Source organism: Rhamphochromis longiceps, linkage group LG23, assembly GCF_057381845.1.
Source record: "Rhamphochromis longiceps isolate RC_006_pf linkage group LG23, R_longiceps_female_GT1.1, whole genome shotgun sequence".
Lineage (NCBI taxonomy): Eukaryota > Metazoa > Chordata > Actinopteri > Cichliformes > Cichlidae > Rhamphochromis > Rhamphochromis longiceps.
This window is the reverse complement of record NC_140578.1, coordinates 24,787,240-24,806,057: the sequence shown is the minus strand read 5'-3', so window position 1 is coordinate 24,806,057 and position 18,818 is coordinate 24,787,240. Positions and strand designations below refer to the sequence as shown.

Here is an 18,818-nt window from a genome sequence, read left to right as displayed (position 1 = left end):
TAACACTGAGCCTAGTAATATATTATTTTTTGTTTTGTTTTGTTTTCTGAAACATTTCAGTTTCACTTCTGTGTCGCTATGTCAAAAATACCCTGCTCACTTGGACCGCAGCTTGTAACCCACTTTAGAATATAGTCACAGGGACAGAAATGAGGCAGCACCACTCGGCTCATTTCCATATAATTTAATTTCAAAAATAAATCTTTTTAATATCTCTTTTCCCATAATAATAACTTCATAAACATTATTAGATTTTCTGTAAACAAATAATATCATAAATACATTCTATTATTCATTCTAAAATCTCTGTATTAAAGCAGGAAAGTACAAGTGTTGGAGAAAAAAAAACAACATTTTGTCCTTTTACAAAGAGCACAGCCCTCCACCCCAACCCAGGCTCCACTATGAAACAAAATCCTTTAAAATTACACCTTAAATCTCACACTAATCTGCCCAGATTTCATAGTGTAGTACGAGTAGCTCATTTGAAAACTGGAAACATCCATTAATTAACAAAAAAGGAGTTTTTCAGGGTTAGAGGTTTGGTTTGGGGTCAGGTGAAAACAGATACAATTTCCATAATCAGGGAGTTTCGAGGTTTACACCAGATTAAGGACAAATTATGGGATAAATTAAGAGATTATCTGAAATTACAGGAGGCTCAAACCCCTTTAAAACGTTAATAAAACCAAATAACTTTTCTATTTCTAAAACTATGTTTAATGGTTACAAGTCTTTTTAATATATGTCTGTATTTTAACAGTATCTTAAAGGAAACCCTTAAAATACATCACTTTTTTCCCCTCATGGGATTTGTTGTGTTGTTTAAAAATCACATTAAAATTCCCATAATCCAGAAAATATCAACAGTTTACCATAAACAGCTTTCAAAGTAGAAACCTCTAAAATTATAATCATTTTCAACCTATAAGTATCTTGACCCACCAACATATAACCAACCAATTTAAGGGAGACTCATGTCAACCTTACCATCGTCTTAATTTTATAATTAATGGATTTTTCAATTTACGTGTTTTTAGAGTTAAATAAGGATGTTTTAAGGGATTATTGCTTCATAGTGTTTTACAAATATAAATGTCAAACAAAAAAAACATTTGTTTGTGCAGTTTTTTAAATCTGAATGTTCATTTGGTCTCATCTGTGTCACTTCGAGTTTTTTTATTCTTCCCATCAGGCCTCAGCAGGAAGCCAAATGTCTCCCATCGCCGCAGGAAGTTCATTAGGGTCTTATTTGGCTCTTACTTTGCAGTTCAGCTTCCTCACCTGTTGTCCTGAGCCACTCCCAGCGGGTGGAGGCGTCCTGAGTCCAACAACTTCCTCCCCAGCCAGTGTAAAAGCTGCGAGTACCAGTGGATCCCATCACTGTGGCCCCCAGTGGTCCGAGTCCAGCTGTGGATCAGCCTGAGTGGGGCAAAGGCCCAGTGAGCAAGGGAGTGCTGGTCCACCACTGCGTAGCAGGACACCACCACCCCGTCCACCACCACCGTCCCCTGCTGGGTCAGCGGCGCAAACACCCCTTTCATCTCCTTTACTGTCACCCGGCTGATCCGAGACAGACGCCCCTCCCTGTGCTTCTGTCCCGCTTTACCCTCTGACACCAGCACACACTGTCCCGGCTGGGCATTGCTGGCGTACACAGTCCTGAGGGCATTGCGGGCTGGCACCATCCCTTCTGAGCAGTTCTCTTTGGATACAAATATCAGGTGGGCGGCAGTGAGTGAGAGCTGAGCTCCAGCTTCAGTCTGCAGGGTGTAAAAGAGTTTCCGGGTCTTGGGGTCCCGATCGAGGAAAGTCAGGACCTCACTGAACACAAGCTCACCGCTACCGTCACTGCCTGACGAGACGAGGACTCGCTCACCAGGTCGCAGATCGCTGACGGGCTTCTGACTTCCACTTTCCAATATGACCAAGGCCTCACCAGGGAAACAACCTCCAGACTTAGCCGCCACTGAGTGGTCTGAAGACAGAGACAGAGATAAAAGATAGCCATCAGGTTTGGACAGTGTTTAAAATGTATTCCACTACAGATTACAGAATACATGCCCCAAAATGTATGTAGTACTGTATTCCATTACGTTACTCAATGAGAGTAACGTATTCTGAATACTTTGGATTACCTAATATATTATCATGCTTTTTATAACTACATGAATGTACTATTGCTGTGTGATTTATTACTATTACTGAAGGTTACTCGCCATACCAACACTAACTAGATTTTTAAATCGTAATATAAATGAGTAACAGTAGGTTGGACATTAGGTAAGGCTGCATTTTTTGCAGCAATCTCGTATAGAAAACTATTCTGCGGCTATATAAAACAGGTCCGCGGCTCCGAACGGTAATAAAGGGACCTCTGGCTAATACGTCGGGTTCCGTGTGGGGCTCGTAATTTTTTTTTTTTTTTTTAATTATACATTTGAAAGAAAATGTGAAAGCTTCTGATATTTTGAAAGAAAGTGAAGATATTTTGTTAATCTGCATTATCAAGATAAAAATCTTTATTTACAACAAGTTTTTAAAATGCTTTTCCATAATTTCAAATTTTATTGTAAAAAAACAACAACAAAAAAAGCATATTTTCTTTTGTGTGAGGGATTATATTTCATCACGAACAATATTTTAATTAAAAAAAACCAACATCTTATAAACAATGTTTTTATTTATTTTTTTACATTATTTATCACACTCACAATCCCAAAGTTTGACACAATTTTTAGACTAAAGATGCCAATAAATGTTTGAGATTTTCTGTTAATAAAATATTTGCAAAAAACATCACAATTCGAACCTTATCTCATAGTAATGACTTGTGTCTTAATATGTTATGTTATTTTTCAGCTGGTGGCTCCATAGTTTGATTTTAACCAGCTACCTTTCATTTGCCAAGCAAATGTGTTAAACACTGAGACACAAATACCTTCAGGATTTGTTATACATTTGAATAAACAGCACAAAATTGGCTTTTAGAAGTAACACTTTTAATCTAACGTCTTATAGTTTTGAGTAAAAATGTATTTAATTTCTAACACTTCGGATCCGTCTCATAGTTTAGACCCATGAGGTCTTTGTTCTTGTCTTTCCTTGAACCCCCCCCCAAAACAACTAATAACCCAAATTGTTAAGCTACTTAGATACAATTTATTTTTACAACTTGGATTTATAAATTCATAACTATAACTGTTTGTTTTTGTTTTTTTATTACATTTCTAACTCCCAATCGTGTTGCATGTGCAGTTTTTGGGGGGGCAGTAATAGACTTCCATACTAAAGTTCTTGATAACATAATAAATCTCTCCACCTCCCTTTAGCCAAATATTGACTCTTTCCTTTCAATCGCTGCACATAAAAGAACAATAACCAGCCTGTCAAACACAACCTCCTTCATAAAGGTGCATGTTGGGTCGTACATGTGTCCCCAGCCCAGATTGTGTTCGTGGCAATGAGTTCAGGCACTTGAAAGTAACCCCTGAGGGCTCAAGTCTATCTGGGGATAAATATTTGGAGAAGGTAGGAAAGCCAAGGCCAAGTGATAAGATAAGTCACCTGAAGGAGGAAGGAGCAGAGCAAGAAAACCAGCCAGTCATATCCTGACTTTTGAAATAAAGAAACAACCATTTCTTAGACTAAACTGGTAACATACTTTTGAAAAAGCAAGTAAAATTAATTTGTAGCTTATTAGTAACCCAAAACATTTGAAATAAATAAGACAAAATGTTGACTTGACAGCTTATATTTGTGGATCAGTATGTAAGTTTAATTCAGTATTTATTTAATACATTATTTTTTACATTTTTTTCATAACCTCTGAATTTTTTTAACCACTTCTGTCCTAATTATGACTTTAAAATTACACATTTTGATTCTAGTAATTTCAAAACATGAACCTTGTACTCGTTCATGTTTTCCAGACTAAAAACATCGCACATGTTGCTCTATCTTGTCTTGCTCTTTATTCAAGATTAAATTCTGTAATATAGAAAAATGCCATGACATGAAATCCAAAATAATACGTCTGCTTTAAGATTTTAAATAAACTTGATGAGCAATTTTGAACGTTAACATGGGATAATGATGTAAATTGTGAGCTGAAAGTAAAAACAGTAGTGTTAGGGAAGAGAAGGGTAAATAATTAAATATAATTTGTGGTGAAAGTTTTGGCTAAATATGGAATCAGTGTAGCTAAACGTTAAAACAAACTATACCTTTTCTAGTTTCAGTAATCTCATGATATATCTATTCTGAATTTTCTATCATTTGTTGAGCGTACCTTATACTGAGAGCAATAAAAGAACAAAAAAGTCCACGTCTTTCACCCAAAATATTACCTTCCTAACTGCTTCATGACATGAGCACAGTGGGAACAGCTCAAGTATGAGGTGAAATGTGCATCAGTAGGAGTTAAAATGCTCCATCAATCCCTCCGTTTCCTCCTTTTCTCACGTCCACCCCCAATTTTTCAGTCCAGTCTTTCATCTATAGCGGTCCAGCACTTTGCTGCCCTCTAGTGGTTGTTTCCTCTTGTTGCTGCCCCGCTTTTAATTGCATTTAAAGGGATTTGGGGGGCAGGGGTGTTTGTTGTCAAAGAGTTCATCTTCCCAGTTTCTTTTCTTTGTCATATTTTGAAGAATTTTGAAGAAAATTAGGAGAAAAAAGAAGAAGAAGAAATCAAAAACATGAAAAAAAATACCAACTTGATTGGTTGCCCTTCTGATCAAGTCAAGTTCTGGGCCCTCGCAACCCGATCTGGGAGGGAAGGAGAGAGGAGCAGGAGAAAGAGGAAGGGAAAAGAGAGGTAAGGTTGGAAAAGGGAGAAAGAAAAGGAAAATCTCAGTTACCACTCAGTGTAAAATGTGTCACTGGGGGTTTAAAGTGGATGCATTTTAATAAGAGGGTGCAACTCTCAGCACATCTGTGTTACTTTTAACTGTAACTTTTCATAACAGACACCCTGAGAACAGTGGCTATGTGGAGAAGTTTGAACCATGATGAGAACGTGCAGTCTCTTCTTTATACATCCTGATGGAGTCAAGTATTACGAGTTGCATTTCCAGCAAAAATACCTAAAAGTTTTCAAGAAAGTTTGGCATGCGAAATAAAAAGTTCAGGTAGGTTAATTAGCTGCTTTTCTTCACGGTTTCTTGGTGCAGTGAAGTAAAGCACTGCAAGGTCTCAGTAGTCCATCTATCAGATATTTGTGGACAGCATTTAACATTACAGCTCAGTAATAAATGATGAATAGTCTGTCAGGCATTTTATGGTCTCCACTTCTTTCATGCAAAAGTCCATAAAGCTGTGTTCGCACCTACTGAATGTGAACAAATGTCAGCAAACACACAAGCTGTCCCCGTTCAGTTTAAGTCAAAATATGCTTGTGAGCTAACGTTACATTAGGGGAATATTAATGTGGTGCTGGAGAGAGAGAGGATAGGAGCAAAAGATGAGAGATACTTTTTAAAAGCTAAGTAAGTTACATTTAATTTAAATGTAAAGTTTATATGTATGGTCTTGATTCATTTTAATGTTTTTCGCCCAATGAGACACTCAAATCTGTATGTGATGTGTCTTTGAAGTCACCTTTTCGGTGAAAAGATACTGTTTAATACCCGTGAGACTTTTTTTCATAGATTCAACTGAAGAAATAAGAACAAACTATGTATTTAACTATGTATTTTTGTGACAGGCTGCTTGCAACAAAGTGTCGTAAGATACAATATAAAATTGATTCTTTGCTACGTTTTTTGGTAAGTGTAGACACAACACGGGTTCATCCATTGAATTAGGAAACTTTTTTTTGCTTCAACAATTCATAACTCAGTGTTAAGTAGCTTTGCAACAAAAACATTTATCATAAAGTCTCCAGTTCAAGAAATGGAATGAAGATGAGTAAAAAAGCAGACAATTGTGCATAGAAGAACTTTGAAAGACCTTTAGGAAGTCAGGTTTCCGAACTAAGATTTCTGATTGCAAAATATTATCCTTTGACTTTTTTAGGTAAGTTATAGTTTTTTGCAGTTTTTCTAAGTCTGCTAGGGTCCACTTGTGTCCTTACATTTTTTTAATACTTTTGTAATATTACTTTTCAAGTTTTCAAGAAATCTAGAGTCCATTTTCTTTAAAAAAAAAAAAAAAATCTATCTTGACAAAACAATTCCTAGTATTTGCATTTTTACATTTCTGCTCACACAAAGACTGAAAAAAAGAGAAGGATAACACCTCGCTTGGCTTTCATGAAGCATTTGTAGGCTTTAGAAGATTTGCCCCCAAGCGTGAAAGAGTTCAGTTTCAAGCTACAAAATCATTCAGGGGAAGACGATGGTTTTGTTGACTTTCTGAACAATATTTAACCAAAACCACAAACCTTTTCTAACCTTCACCAAGCACTTTGAGTTAATCGTGTCTGTGGCATCACTAGTTGCCATGACTGGAGGCTGAAAAACAAAACCTTCAAACCTTGCAGTGAACTCAACACGGTTCCTTTCTGTGAGGTCTAAAATTTAAAAAAAAAATGTGGCTCACTGTGAAATGTCTTAAAAAGATTTAACGTCATTAGGAAATAAAAATGATCCTGTTTTCTTTGAGTATTTAAACATTTAGATTTCTTTAGTTTATATTTGATTAAAGCATAAAAGACTTCACCGCGCTTCAGAAGTCACTTCCGATTATATGAATCCTTGCATTTGGACATTTTTGTGCTGCCAGAGCTAATCCAAATAGAGCAGTTTAAGCTTTATTAACAAAACTGCAGTAAAATTACATGCAATTTACCTAGAGGGTGCCTGAAATCTCAGTACATGAATAAATGGCTGAAATAATTACCTGCTTCTAGGTCCCAGGGTGTCAAACTCGATCTGGTCCCAAGTGGATACGACTGCAAAAGTCACTGCCTCTCAATTGTTTATCTTATATCTCTGTAAGCATGTCTTTTCTTGTAAGTGAGAAGTTACAAGAAAAGTACTGGCAGCTTGTTGTAATTAATGTAATTAACAGAACATTTTAATGACTTACTGCAGACAACTAAAAATAAAAAAAACAGGAACTTTTCTGTTACGTGACAACTAACAATAAAAAAATTGAACGTTTTTGTTATTTAATAGAAAACTTACTACAAAAAATAACTTTTCTGTTAACTAATGGACTTCTAAAAATAAAAAAAACATAACTTTTTTGGTATTTAATTGAATACTAACAATAAAAATAAAAAAAGACTTCAACTCCTGTTTTTTTTTATGTTTCTATGGTTAGTCCAGTGCTTCTTTGCTTTAGTGTCTAACAGGGTGTGGGTGATGTTAGTTTGGTCAGTAATAAGAGTAAAACTGACACAATACACAGCTAACAGTTAAAAATTGATGCTCTTCTCATTAACAATTTTCACATTTTCCAAAGTCATCCAGGGGTTGAGATTGGACCTTTTGGTGAGCCTGTTCTGGCCCCCAGGCCTCATGTTTGACACCCCTGTTGTAGACACATATTAATATTATCCATGTTTCTGGAACACCTTGCTTCTTACTTCCTGTGATTTGGCGCACTCGCTCACCTGACTTGACACTGCAGTGGATGTGATATTTGGACTCGTAGTAGACCCAGTCGAATCCAGCCTCCACTGCCAGCCGTGCCAGCATGGCGTACTTGTTCCTGTCCCGGTCCGACGTGGTGATGTCCACCGCCCGGCCCTCGTAGTGCAGAGACTCCTCCGAGTGGTGGCCGTCCTCATCCCAGCCCTCGGTGACCCGTAGCCGGACCCCAGGCCACAGGTTCATCACCGAGATGGCCAGAGAGTTCAGCCTGTCTTTGCAGCGCTGCAACAGAGGAGGCACACAGGACGTGTCTGGATCAATATATTTGCATTTTTTATGTGAATATGTTTGTTCACTGGGGACTGAAGCCTCATCCTCTGCTGCTGCGCAGCTTTAAAACCAACCAGGAAAACACAGACTCTTTACAAAGACCCCTTCTCTCGTGGACTTCACCAAACCCCCTTTGCCTCACCCCTCTCCCCCTTGTCTGTGGCTCCAGCCTGCTGTCCCAGCTCAGCCCGGTGTTTGCTCTCTGTGGTGAGCTAACGGAGGAGGGAGGCTATGACGGATGGAGGGGGGGACTGTGAGGTTACAGGGTGGCTGGGTGGGGGTGACATGTGGTGGCGGCTACAAGAACAAGAGGTCCTCAGCGTCCCTCTAAACCTGGAGTCTGGTCAGGGTGAGCAAACAGGAGGTGAGAGGGCCTATTGAAGGACCCCTCCCCTCCCTTCCCATTGCTCCGGCATACACAAATCTCACCTTCCAGTCTGCCCCGTTTATCTAATCCACACCCGAGCTGCATTGTCAGGGCAGCAGTCACGGCGTCTTGGATAACCTCTCAGACAGGCACTAGTCCTGGTCTCACTGTGAGTAAATGTAACTAACAGCAGTCAAAGACTTAAAGATGGACAACAATTAAGGAATTTTAGATATTCCTCCCCCCATTTCATTTTTTTTAAACCCCTAATTTTTGAACATTTTTAGTCACATTAACCTCCTAACACCCGAACTCTTTCATGGCATGCTTTTTTAATTACTCTTTGCTATTTGTGCTGATTGGCACCTGATGAATGTTAAAACAAAGAATTACCAGGTTTTTTCTTTTTTGTTTCAGAGAAAAATGAGATCCAGTTATAAGGACATTTGTTTTAAATTTCAATAGAACAGTGGAAGTATAATGTCCTCTTAAGTGCAAATCAGACCCTTGTAGAGCAAAATTTTGTATTTTGATCTAGACAACCCAAAATGTGATGACCACATATGTGGATGCCAGGTCCCAGGAGGTTAAATTATAGAAAATTAAAAACACAACTATAAGAGGCTGATAATTAAAGATCCTAATTTAAGGATGAATATTTTTGGTTATTAACGCGTAAACCAATTCCAGATGTCACCAGAGGCCAATTCATAGACGGGTTTCAGCTGTGACACTTACTGGCCTGAAGAGGATTTGGGTTGTTTTTTTTTTTATGAAGCTTAAGCAGCAGAAATAAACATGTTTAGTCTGAAGAGTTGGTGCGTTTGGATATGTGCAGAGGTCTTTTGGTAAAAAGAGCTTTTTCCTGTGTAAATGCTGTGAAAAGGGAGATTTTGAAAAACTTCCAGGGTGAAAACTTTCAGAAATTTATGCTTTTACACGTGGAGTGAAAGGTGCATGCCTTTATCTTCTTTCTGATGTCAGACTGTGAGCCATGTTACTGTTTGTGGACTTTTGATGGCCTAATACTTCTATTCAGTAAGGGTTACATCACCACCTGTTTTGGCGTACTACTGACATTGCTCGATGTCGCTTTGTTACATTTCTGCGTGGGTATTGTTTTTTCAAAACAATCATAGAAAAATCTTTGTTAAAAAAATACATGTGGACAGCTTTAGTTTCCCTCTTCATGACAAATGTAGAGAAGGAGATCTATCGATCTATCGATCAAACTCACCAGTTTAGATTGCATTAAGGCTTAAAGTTTGCATTATTAGTGGACTGTGCAAACAGACCGTCCAAGAAGTCGGTATGCTCTGTCCATGTGATGCAGCGTGTTAACTTAGTTTGATAACCTAGTAAGTCACCTTTTTTTACCCAAACATTATCATCTGGTTGCATAAAAGCAAGAACAACAGAGTCCAAAATGCAAACATTGAATCGTCAAACTACATGACACTGTGGTCATTGTGTCCATCCTTTATATACAGTCTCCTCTTTGTGAAAACTAAAACTAGCTCTGAAAAAACACTTTAGTTTTTATTTATATTTAAGTTAACCAGACTTTTGGGGGGAAAATTAAAATTAACTGATATGATTTTGTGAACTTGGCAAACAAACTAAAATAAAACTTAAAAAGTACAGAGAAAATATACTTAGTTTTACCATTTCTTTGATAAAGATTTTATTTAAAAATTACTGATGAGGGAAGGTTAGACGTGTTTATTGGGACTCTAGATGTCTACAAGACTCTGAGTCAACAGCTTTCAAAGGTTCTGTTTTATTGTAATAACTGTACTTATTTTCCTGATTCTTGCCTTTAGTATAGGTCCAGCTTATAATGATTATTTGAAAGACTCCAACTAAAAACTAAAATGGAACAAAAAAAATCTATTCAGGAAGCTAAACTGAAGCTAAATTGAGTCAAAATGAAATGAAGACAAAGAGTAATTAGAAAATAAAAAACTAATATTGCTGATCAATAAGTGGAAATTTTAGGTCAGGCTTGGCCAACTCCAGGCCTCATTGGTTTTGATGGGTTTTTTTTGTTTGTTTTGTTTTAAAAAGACACTTGGGGATGAATCTTTTGTTATTCATTGAACTTACTTAAAACTGTTTTTTTTTTTTTTTCAAAAATTACTCATATTGAGTAATGCGTATTTTCTTTTTAATTAACCCCCCCCCCCACACACACACACACACACACAGAGGATAAAAGTTCTGGATACATTTTCTCCAAGGAGGAAACATTTCCTCAGTAGCCAGTACAAAGGCTCGTGGGCATGTTTAACTTCAAATCTCTAATTTAGTCGTGGTTGTGGGATTTATTTCAGATACGCTCTGTTTAGTTTTAATGTGGTTTCTAGTGTTTGCGAAGCCAAGAGCAGCGTAGAGGGTTATCTATCACAAACTTGTAGTGATTAATGACTCCCCGTCGGTGATTATGTTGAGTTTGTCATTTAAATGTTAATAAAACCAGATTTAACGATATAAAGGATACAGTAGCTTCTGAATCTGAAGACTGCCTTAAATCTGCAGTCTTTCTAATGACCACCAGGGGGTGATTCCCTTTGTTGAAGAAAAAAAAAAGAAAAAAAAAGAAAGAAAGAAGAAGACTTGATTGTATAGAAGTCTATGGGAAGAGGACCACCAGCTCTCCTGCTCTGTGTGACCTCACTAAACTCTTTCATGATGAGTTTATGGGCTAGTTCTCAATCAATACACCATAAAGCTCATTTTTAAAGTTCATAAATTGTGGTTTATATTGAAAGTCAGAAAGAAATCCAAAATTGACTGATAACCTGTCAATCAGGAGTCATTCATCAGTGGTTTGGCCGATTATTTCCTCCACTATTGGATTTTAAAGCAATCTTGAAGGACGATGCCTTGAATAACAACATTTTCACCAATTTTAATACAAATAAATACAAGTTGTTGACCAAACTGGAGATTTTTAAGCAAAATTTGCCAACAAAACAACACATTTTTATTCTATTAAAGTAATTTCATAATAATTTCATTCCCAGTGCACTGCACATGCATGAAATCTGATGGAAAATCTGCCCTCCAAGATTACACTCACTCCCATCAAATGAAAGGTTAAACAGTCAAACTTTTTTCATCTGCTCTGGTTTTGAATGGAAGGAGATTTTGTTGGTTTTAAGTGGCAGAAATCTTATTAAATGAACTCTGTGTGGCTGGAGGCAGTCTTGTCATTCCGCAGCTGCCACTGAAAGCGTCTCTCAGTGATGCAGCCTTTCATGAATCTCGGCTCATTAAGGCTCCAAACTGGGATTAAACCCCATAAATGTCTTTTTCCCCCCATGTTGGCTGTGATAAGAATAGCTCGTGGCTCGGTGGCCACAGATGCCTTTTCACAGCGTTCACTGTGGATTTTTTTTTAAAAAAAAACGTCTTGTGTTTTCTCTCTGCGGTCAGAGCAAGGAGCTGAACTTCATAAATCAGACGATAGATTTTGTTGGTTTTCCTTTCAAGGTGTACAGATCGACGGGGGGTTTCTGTAGGAGCGGTTTTAGCACCAAACCGCTGGCTGCACAAACACTGGGCGCACAGACCGACAACATGCGCTTATGCACAACTCTGCGCTGCAAAAAGTGTCCCTCTGAGTCTGAGAAGGTTCTGTTTAGTCTTGTGGGTCCTGTTTTAGCTGGATGAAAGAGATAAAAAAAAAAAAAAAACTACTTAAGAAAACGTTCTAAAATGCAAGTGAATGTTTCCAAAAATCAACTTTTTAAAGAACAGTCTCGCTTTTTGTGTATCAGTTTTTACGCATCAAAGCTCCAAATAATCCGCAAAAATCTGCGCAGATTTATCGTGTATGTTGGTAAAACGTTGTTGCACTTTTGCTTAGCTTAACACATGACCTTTAAAATGACATTAAACGATATAAATGCAGTTTTAAAGTGCCACTTTTTGCAGTGCGGCTTCGACCCCTGAACAGTCGCGTCTGTATGCAGCAGCTCAGGAGCGCCCAGGAAAAAGGGAATAAAATCTAAAGAGGCAGGGGGAAAATCCGTATAATTAAGGCTTCAGCACAAGTGAAGTGGGCTATTTTTGCACAGGAGCACTGCGAAAACAAACAAAAAAGTAACGCGGAATAGTAAAAGACAAACAGGAGGCTGTCTCCTGCGGCTTAGGGCTCATAAATTGTGTGCAGGTCTGCGCCGGTGACGAGCAGCGGCTCCGAGTGCGTGCTGCAAAAAATGTCCAGCTTGGAGAAGACCTGTCCCCTTTATGAGCCTTAAATTCATTAATCAAGCTCACACCAAGGAGGCTTTGAGCTTTAGAGCAATTTTCTGGCAAAGTGACACGAGTAAGAAAAAAAAACCTCAGCTGGGTCAAGGCAAATATCAACAATATCGATACCAATGATGGTAGTACAATAGGGTCCATTCTTTGTTTCTACCCTCTACATTCAGCAAGCAGCTTACTGATGTTAAATTGTAATTTTCTATAGAGATTTAAAAATATAACTCAAGCTTCAACATTTTAAAATTCACAAAAAGCTAAAAGGTGTGTTTTTGTTGCGTTAACTAATTATTGTTGAAAGTAAAATCAATAATTAGTTAACACAACAAATCACGAAAAGTGATTTCATGGTTATTAAATTCGCTAATCAATGACAAATTCCCATACATCATGACACACTGCTCTCACCTATAGGGTGCCGTTATAGGTTAAAGCTATCGGTATTGGTATCGGCAATACTGGCCCTGTATTAACTTGGTATGGTTCATTCCAGAATTCGCTCGAGTGTCCTGATTTTGTAGATAACCGTTATAAATCGGGTTCAGTTAAGAACTCGTTCGCTCATGCAGGTGTTGCACATGTCTGTTCAGCCTCTACTTCTTGCAGCGTGTACAGCGAGGTGACAGCTCCAGCCCGGAGTGCGCGCTTTCATTCCCCACGTGGGTCTGTGGACACAAACGCTCAGGGAGGAAGCCCGCGGTCACAAGACCCAGATATAAATACTTTATTCCTGGGGAAATAGGGAGTCAAATAAATTCCACGCGAAGCCACATCAGTGACGGTGTCGTAAAGATTTCTGACAGTCCAAAAAGGAGACTGTTAACTCGACCAGTGAGGCTAAAAACGAAAACTGTAAACATGAGCACACGCTTGACCCCGGGCTCTAACCAAATACGACTTTTGGCTGTTTCTCCACCAAAAAAACATGATGTAGAAACAGAGGACATAGTGTTTTAATTAAGAGCGACCGCTCGCCGTACATTTTTAGAAGGGGTTGCCCACTTTTTTACGCATGAGCTGCCCACAGTGAACCTCTGATTCCAACCTCTACTGTTCAGCCTTCGCAGGACTTTTAGACTCTATTCAGCTAATCCGTGCTTCGCCCCCCAAGAAATGTCTGAGTTAAACTTGTAGCTTTATTTATTTAAAAAAAAAAAAAAAGGACGATAAAGTTTAATAGAGCTGCTGCTGTGATTTAAATCAGTGCCAACTTGGAGAAAATCTGTTTTAAAGCGCATCTTTTTCATTTAAAATCATTAGGGGATGAATGTGATAAAATTATTTTGTTGGCAAAGACCGTTTTTCTTTGAGTCTTTCTTTGAAGGGCTTTGAGTCAACAAGATAACAGCGTCCACGCGTTTAAAGACGGGGCAAAGTGCACAGACCTCCTGCGCACAAATGCCTGCTTCTCTCTGAGCCGGACTGTAGTCGGGCTTAAAGGCACTACAGCAGCTGGGAGGGTTACCTGCGTCATCAGGCGGTCTGCACCTGTGTTCTCCTCATCCTTGAAGATGATGTCGGGGTTGTAGTTGGGGGTGAGCTCCTTGAAGCGCTCGGAGTTCCGGGTAATTTTCCCTTCGTATCTCCCGCTGGCTCCCAGCGTCTTCTCGCCCACGTTGGGGGTGAACTGCTTGTAGGCGAGAGGGACCAGCTTCCGCGGCGGCCGCCTCTTGCCATTGCCTCTGCCCGGTCCGCACCCCTCGCTGACCGGTGACAGGAGGAACGCGCACCCGGCGAGGCACGTCACCAGCGTCGAGAGCAGCATTCCGCCTGGCGGCCGGTGTGTCACCCCCCTCCCACCTACTGCGGGAGGCCAATATGTCTCCGCTGTATTTCTGTTGGAGTGTCCCCTCCTTCCACGCGTGGGTTCCCCTTTGTAATCTTAGAGCGGAGACAACAGAGCAGGACTCATCCCAGAGTCCCCAGAAGTCGCCATTCCCGGCGCGTAAAAGTGGCCAGTGCGCCGCTGGAGCCCAGCTGGAGAGAAGTGAACCTGTTCTCTGGGCCGCTGCTCACGCACTGCGTGTCCCGAGTGCACGCGGAGTGCAGGGGCATAAATAGGAGAGGTGAGTTTATCTTGGCAAGCAGGTTCAAAGCTGTGCCTCTGCGTTGAAACTGTGAGAAACGGGCTCGGAGACAGACGCGGAGGCGCGCGGCGCGTAGGCTGTTGGACACGGCGGTCACGGGGTGTCCCCGCAGCGGTTTCTGTCTCTCGGTTTTCCTCTCAATGCGTCGCTGTGGCGCGCGGCGGCTGGCAGAAATGCTGGCAGGAAGCTACAGTGCACACGAGGTGCCGCGGGAGGAGGAGAAGGAGACCGCGCCCTTCTGGACCTGCCCTCTACTCAGTCCTCTCCTCCCATCGCGGCCGCCTTCATCCGTTTATTGTCGGCTCGGGCCTGCGCCGAGGACACGCAAACACAGAGCCACGAGACCCGCGAGGGCCGGTGTCCTTTGGACCCGCGTTCCCAAGGTGAGACGCATGAGGGCGAGCGCAGGTGCGCGCATGACCCCTCCTTCCTCAGTGCAGGTAGCAGCTCTGCTGTGGGCAACGAAGCTGTGAGCACATCAAGCGAGAGCAGGGGGACCTCGACGACACAGAGACCTCGACTTACACAAAAACACACTAAAAGCGAACACGTGACGATAGTTCAGGCTTTAAAGGACTAAAATCGTATAATTCTGCCTCATTAATAAAGGCCCTGAATTCTGAGATCACCTCAAGGTGATGGACGCTTAAATTTGGGTTTGATTACCTTGAGTGACTGCCTTCGTCCATGTTTCAGGCTTTTCTTTTATAAGTGGCTTGCTGAGAGGGGAAAAAGTCAGAAATCATAGAAACTAAACATAAAACAAACCTAAAGGTGACAAATGTTTACATAAATGAGTGCAAAAGCTCAACAGTGACAAGCTGACGCCATTAAGTGCAGTTTTACCTGCCTTATCACCAAAGAACATGATCTACTTTGGTACAGTGCTCCAAAAGGTGCTTCTTTCTTGATTCTGACTCATTTCTTTGTTAAATGCCTTGTTGGAGCTTTCAGAAGCTACAGTATAACCAGCAACACAGTTCAAAGAGTTGGGCTGAATAGCATCTTTTGTGAATCTTTGCTGAGGAGAAAGGTTCTCTTAAATTCAGAGATTACACACATCACAGATGGTTTCACTGGTACCGAATGTAGCTAACTGGAGACACTGGAACAAAATTAACCCTGACATGCTTACCGGCTGCTTTGTTGTCGGGGTTACAGAGACTACATTCAGGGAGATCACTTGAGGATAACTGAGCGGCTTATTGGACAGATCCGGTTTCACAAACCACCCAACACCGTTTCAGAGCCCATTGAGCCCTCTGCTGATGTCACACCCTCCATCACCAGGGGTCAAACTGAAGTCTGAGGCCTGCTGAGGGGTCCCAAGATAAACCAGAAAACAGGAGACCTTTCCAACAACCCTCCACCAGATCAGGAAACTCATGGAAACTGTCATCTGATGCAACATGTATTGACCAAAAATTTAATTTTAGCAACTATCGAAGAAACTTAAGGATTTCAATCCCTTGTGCTGACTGTTTTTAAAGTATCATGAAAATTAGGCCCAAGAAAAAGCAGCAGCTATGATTTTTACACAGATGACTGTTTTTTGGTTTGTTTTTGCAGATCGTCATCTCGGGCTCTGGCTGGATTCTTCCTTAACTAATCCTGGACTTTGATGTACCCCCCACCCACCCTGCAGAGAGACTTTGAGGGTTAAACAATTTCCTTCAAACTTTTCTCCAGAAGACCATCTAGAGACAAAGTTACTGTTCTTGATCTTCAATTACTATATACAAGATAAAGAAAAGCGGATTTTAGAAAATGCTGGAATCAAACATTTGTAAGCTTTGTTTAATAAATGGTGGTTGAAATGCTTTATGGAAACAGAATAGAATATCTCACCATAAATGAGTCAATGCCCATAGGCTCCCATTTAAAATGTCCAACTTTACAAAACAAACATCTACAGCATATTGCAAAAAATAGTTTTGCTCTTTTTGAATGGTAGAGCTTGACGGATCGATCGTATCGATACAAATGCTGGTATTGGTATCAGATCGATACTAGAATGATAGAGGATAGAAACAAAGTATCAATATGTAGACCACTGAATTGTGTTAAATACATTTTTTTTTTAATTAAAAAAAACATACCCTGTGAAACATGTCTTAACCTTTTTGTGTTCACGGTCTATTATACTTACAGCCTACAGCACATTTAAACAACAGAAGTTGACACAAAGTGCTTTAGAAACAGACACATTTACATTCCAGGTCTCTAATAAATCCAGTTTCAAAGTACACGAAAAGCTAAAAACTATATTTTTCTGTACTGAATATTTATTAATGTGTTCAGAATCTGCAAATTAATGATGAGTCTTCTCATAAGTCATGACAGACTGCTCTCCTTTATGGGTTAAAAATATTTGCTATCAGCAATACTGACTCTGTACTTACTTGGTTTTGGATCGATACCAAAATTTGCTCTACTGCAGTGATTTTGTAGATAACAGCCTTTAAATTGGGTTCATTTGAATTAAGAACTGAAATGACCGGTATTGGTATTAGCAATATTGGCCCTGCATTTACTTGATATCTGATTGATAGGAACATTTGCAGTATCAAATAACACTACTGGATAGTTTCTCGAAATATCTATTCAATTTCCTCTTCAAAACGTGATCACTTCTGCCTCAAGAAAACTAACAATGCAGCAACCAAAATGCTAACACTGACGCTTCCAAATTGAGTCCAAATACCATTTGGGTGATGCCATAGTGGCTACATCCATCTTCTATATACAGTCTGTGGATCAAAAACAGTTTTTCTGCCATGTTAAACTTAGAGAAGCTTATAGAGCATTAATTCTATTTCCTGGTTGTATTAATTTAATAAACCCTCATTTACATTCAGAAACATCTGTCTGTGTTGTCTGTCGTGAAAGAGTCGTGAAAGAGGGACAATTCTGATTGGCTGGTATCCAAAGTTACTCTCAGGTATCTCTGATCAACAAATCTGAACACACAGGTGATCAAAGAGACAAAATCATGATGTGATATGATTGATTTTTGCAAATAAACAACCGAAATGGAATTACACAATCCTCATGTTTCACCACCTTCTTTCTTTTGACCATAAAAGCAGCATTTGTCACTTAAATAAATAACAATAATCTGCTCTTTCAGTGGAGAAAACTGCAATTTTTTTTTTAAACAAATGTCTCTCACACAGAAACTCTTTGGAGCCATGCAATCAAACACTGACTTCTCAAACTAAAACTTCAATAGCATTCCCGACATGCTGCAACACCTTGAGTCAACATCTCACTGAGCCCTGAAAAAGGAGAGCGGCTCCTCTATCGACCGCTGTCTGCTCATTGTGCTCCGACTGTCTGGGTCACGGAGAAAGCAACTACTTAAGATTGGCGGAAAAATAGAAGCCTGAAGTTTTAGTGAAAAGTTGTTGAAGCTTTTATTTTATAACATTAAAAACTTAATATTCCTTCGAAAGCTGTTTTTGAGTTTAATCTCTTATTATGTTCAATTTTTTAAAAAATTCTGTGGTTTACATAACAAATAACAAACATAAACACCCATTAAAAATACATGTATACCTTTAATTGGCAATATGACTTCTTTAAAAACATTTCACACCTAGTTAAAGATACATGAAGGTTAATAGTTTATTAAAACCTAAAAAGAACAAGAAATTACCTACCTACCAGCTGTCAGTCATCAGTACAATCATCAAAAAGAAAACCTGATCCCACAGTGGTTTTTCTATTTCTATTTTTAACAAAAATGGTAAAAATAGAAAAAAGTATTTATTTAATGACACTTTTAGTCTAAAATCTAAACATTTTTAAAAGTAGGTTTGTAAAAATGTCCTCAAGAGTGTAAAAATTCAATAAGAAGTGTTTTTAAAGGACGGCACTTTTTCTAAATTCATAATTGTGTGTGCGTCCTACTGCTCGAGATCATCTGAACAGGCCCACTTTCTTCTTCTTCGGTTTGGAGGCCGGTCGCTCTGCAGCGGTGGATGTGACAGGAAGAGACTGAGGAAGACAAAAAACACAAAAGGAGGAATGTTTTTCATAGTCTATTTCCAATTTCCTGTTTTTAAAATCACTCACTCTCTTCTTTTTTCTTCCCCAAGGAAGCATTTAAGCAGGAGACGCATTTCACAGTTTATCTGCTGACTTGTAATTTGAATATTGTAGATCCCAGCTGATGAATTTGGATTTAAAATCTCTTTTAATCTCCAGCTTTGTTGCATTTGTTCC

The 18,818-nt window shown here is 39.4% G+C and overlaps 2 protein-coding genes and 1 long non-coding RNA gene across 7 annotated transcripts in view; 1 reads left to right on the top strand and 2 right to left on the bottom strand.

The window, feature by feature from the left end:
• Positions 1 to 311: 311 nt before the first annotated feature.
• Positions 312 to 14,794, bottom strand: LOC146642026 (indian hedgehog B protein-like). The gene is made up of 3 exons (XM_085399632.1): positions 13,970 to 14,794; positions 7,559 to 7,820; positions 312 to 1,978 (listed from the first exon to the last, which is right to left on the bottom strand). The coding sequence occupies exons 1-3, from the start codon at positions 14,267 to 14,269 to the stop codon at positions 1,281 to 1,283; spliced, it is 1,260 nt and encodes a 419-aa protein (XP_085255758.1). The 5' UTR covers positions 14,270 to 14,794; the 3' UTR covers positions 312 to 1,280.
• A 73-nt stretch (positions 14,795 to 14,867) lies between these two features.
• LOC146642025 (uncharacterized) lies at positions 14,868 to 18,386 on the top strand. Its single transcript, XR_014909789.1, has 2 exons — positions 14,868 to 14,974; positions 16,161 to 18,386. It is a non-coding gene; the product is annotated as an uncharacterized LOC146642025 (long non-coding RNA).
• The window catches only part of nhej1 (nonhomologous end-joining factor 1), a 28,988-nt gene continuing 28,276 nt past the window's right edge, over positions 18,107 to 18,818 (bottom strand). For all 5 annotated transcript variants that reach the window (XM_085399640.1, XM_085399641.1, XM_085399638.1 and 2 more), the window contains exon 9: positions 18,107 to 18,590. In XM_085399640.1, the coding sequence (XP_085255766.1) occupies positions 18,513 to 18,590 (78 nt within the window). In that variant the 3' untranslated portion in view covers positions 18,107 to 18,512. The remainder of the gene's footprint in view (positions 18,591 to 18,818) is intronic.

What these genes read in the sequence shown, in the direction of transcription:
- LOC146642026 (XM_085399632.1), bottom strand. Translation starts at nt 14,269, where the DNA reads ATGCTGCTCTCGACGCTGGTGACGTGCCTCGCCGGGTGCGCGTTCCTC. An exon ending in CAGACCGCCTGATGACGCAG is followed by an intron (nt 7,821 to 13,969) that starts GTAACCCTCCCA and finishes CCTCTGTTGCAG; the next exon opens with CGCTGCAAAGACAGGCTGAA. An exon ending in CCACTGCAGTGTCAAGTCAG is followed by an intron (nt 1,979 to 7,558) that starts GTGAGCGAGTGC and finishes CTCTGTCTTCAG; the next exon opens with ACCACTCAGTGGCGGCTAAG.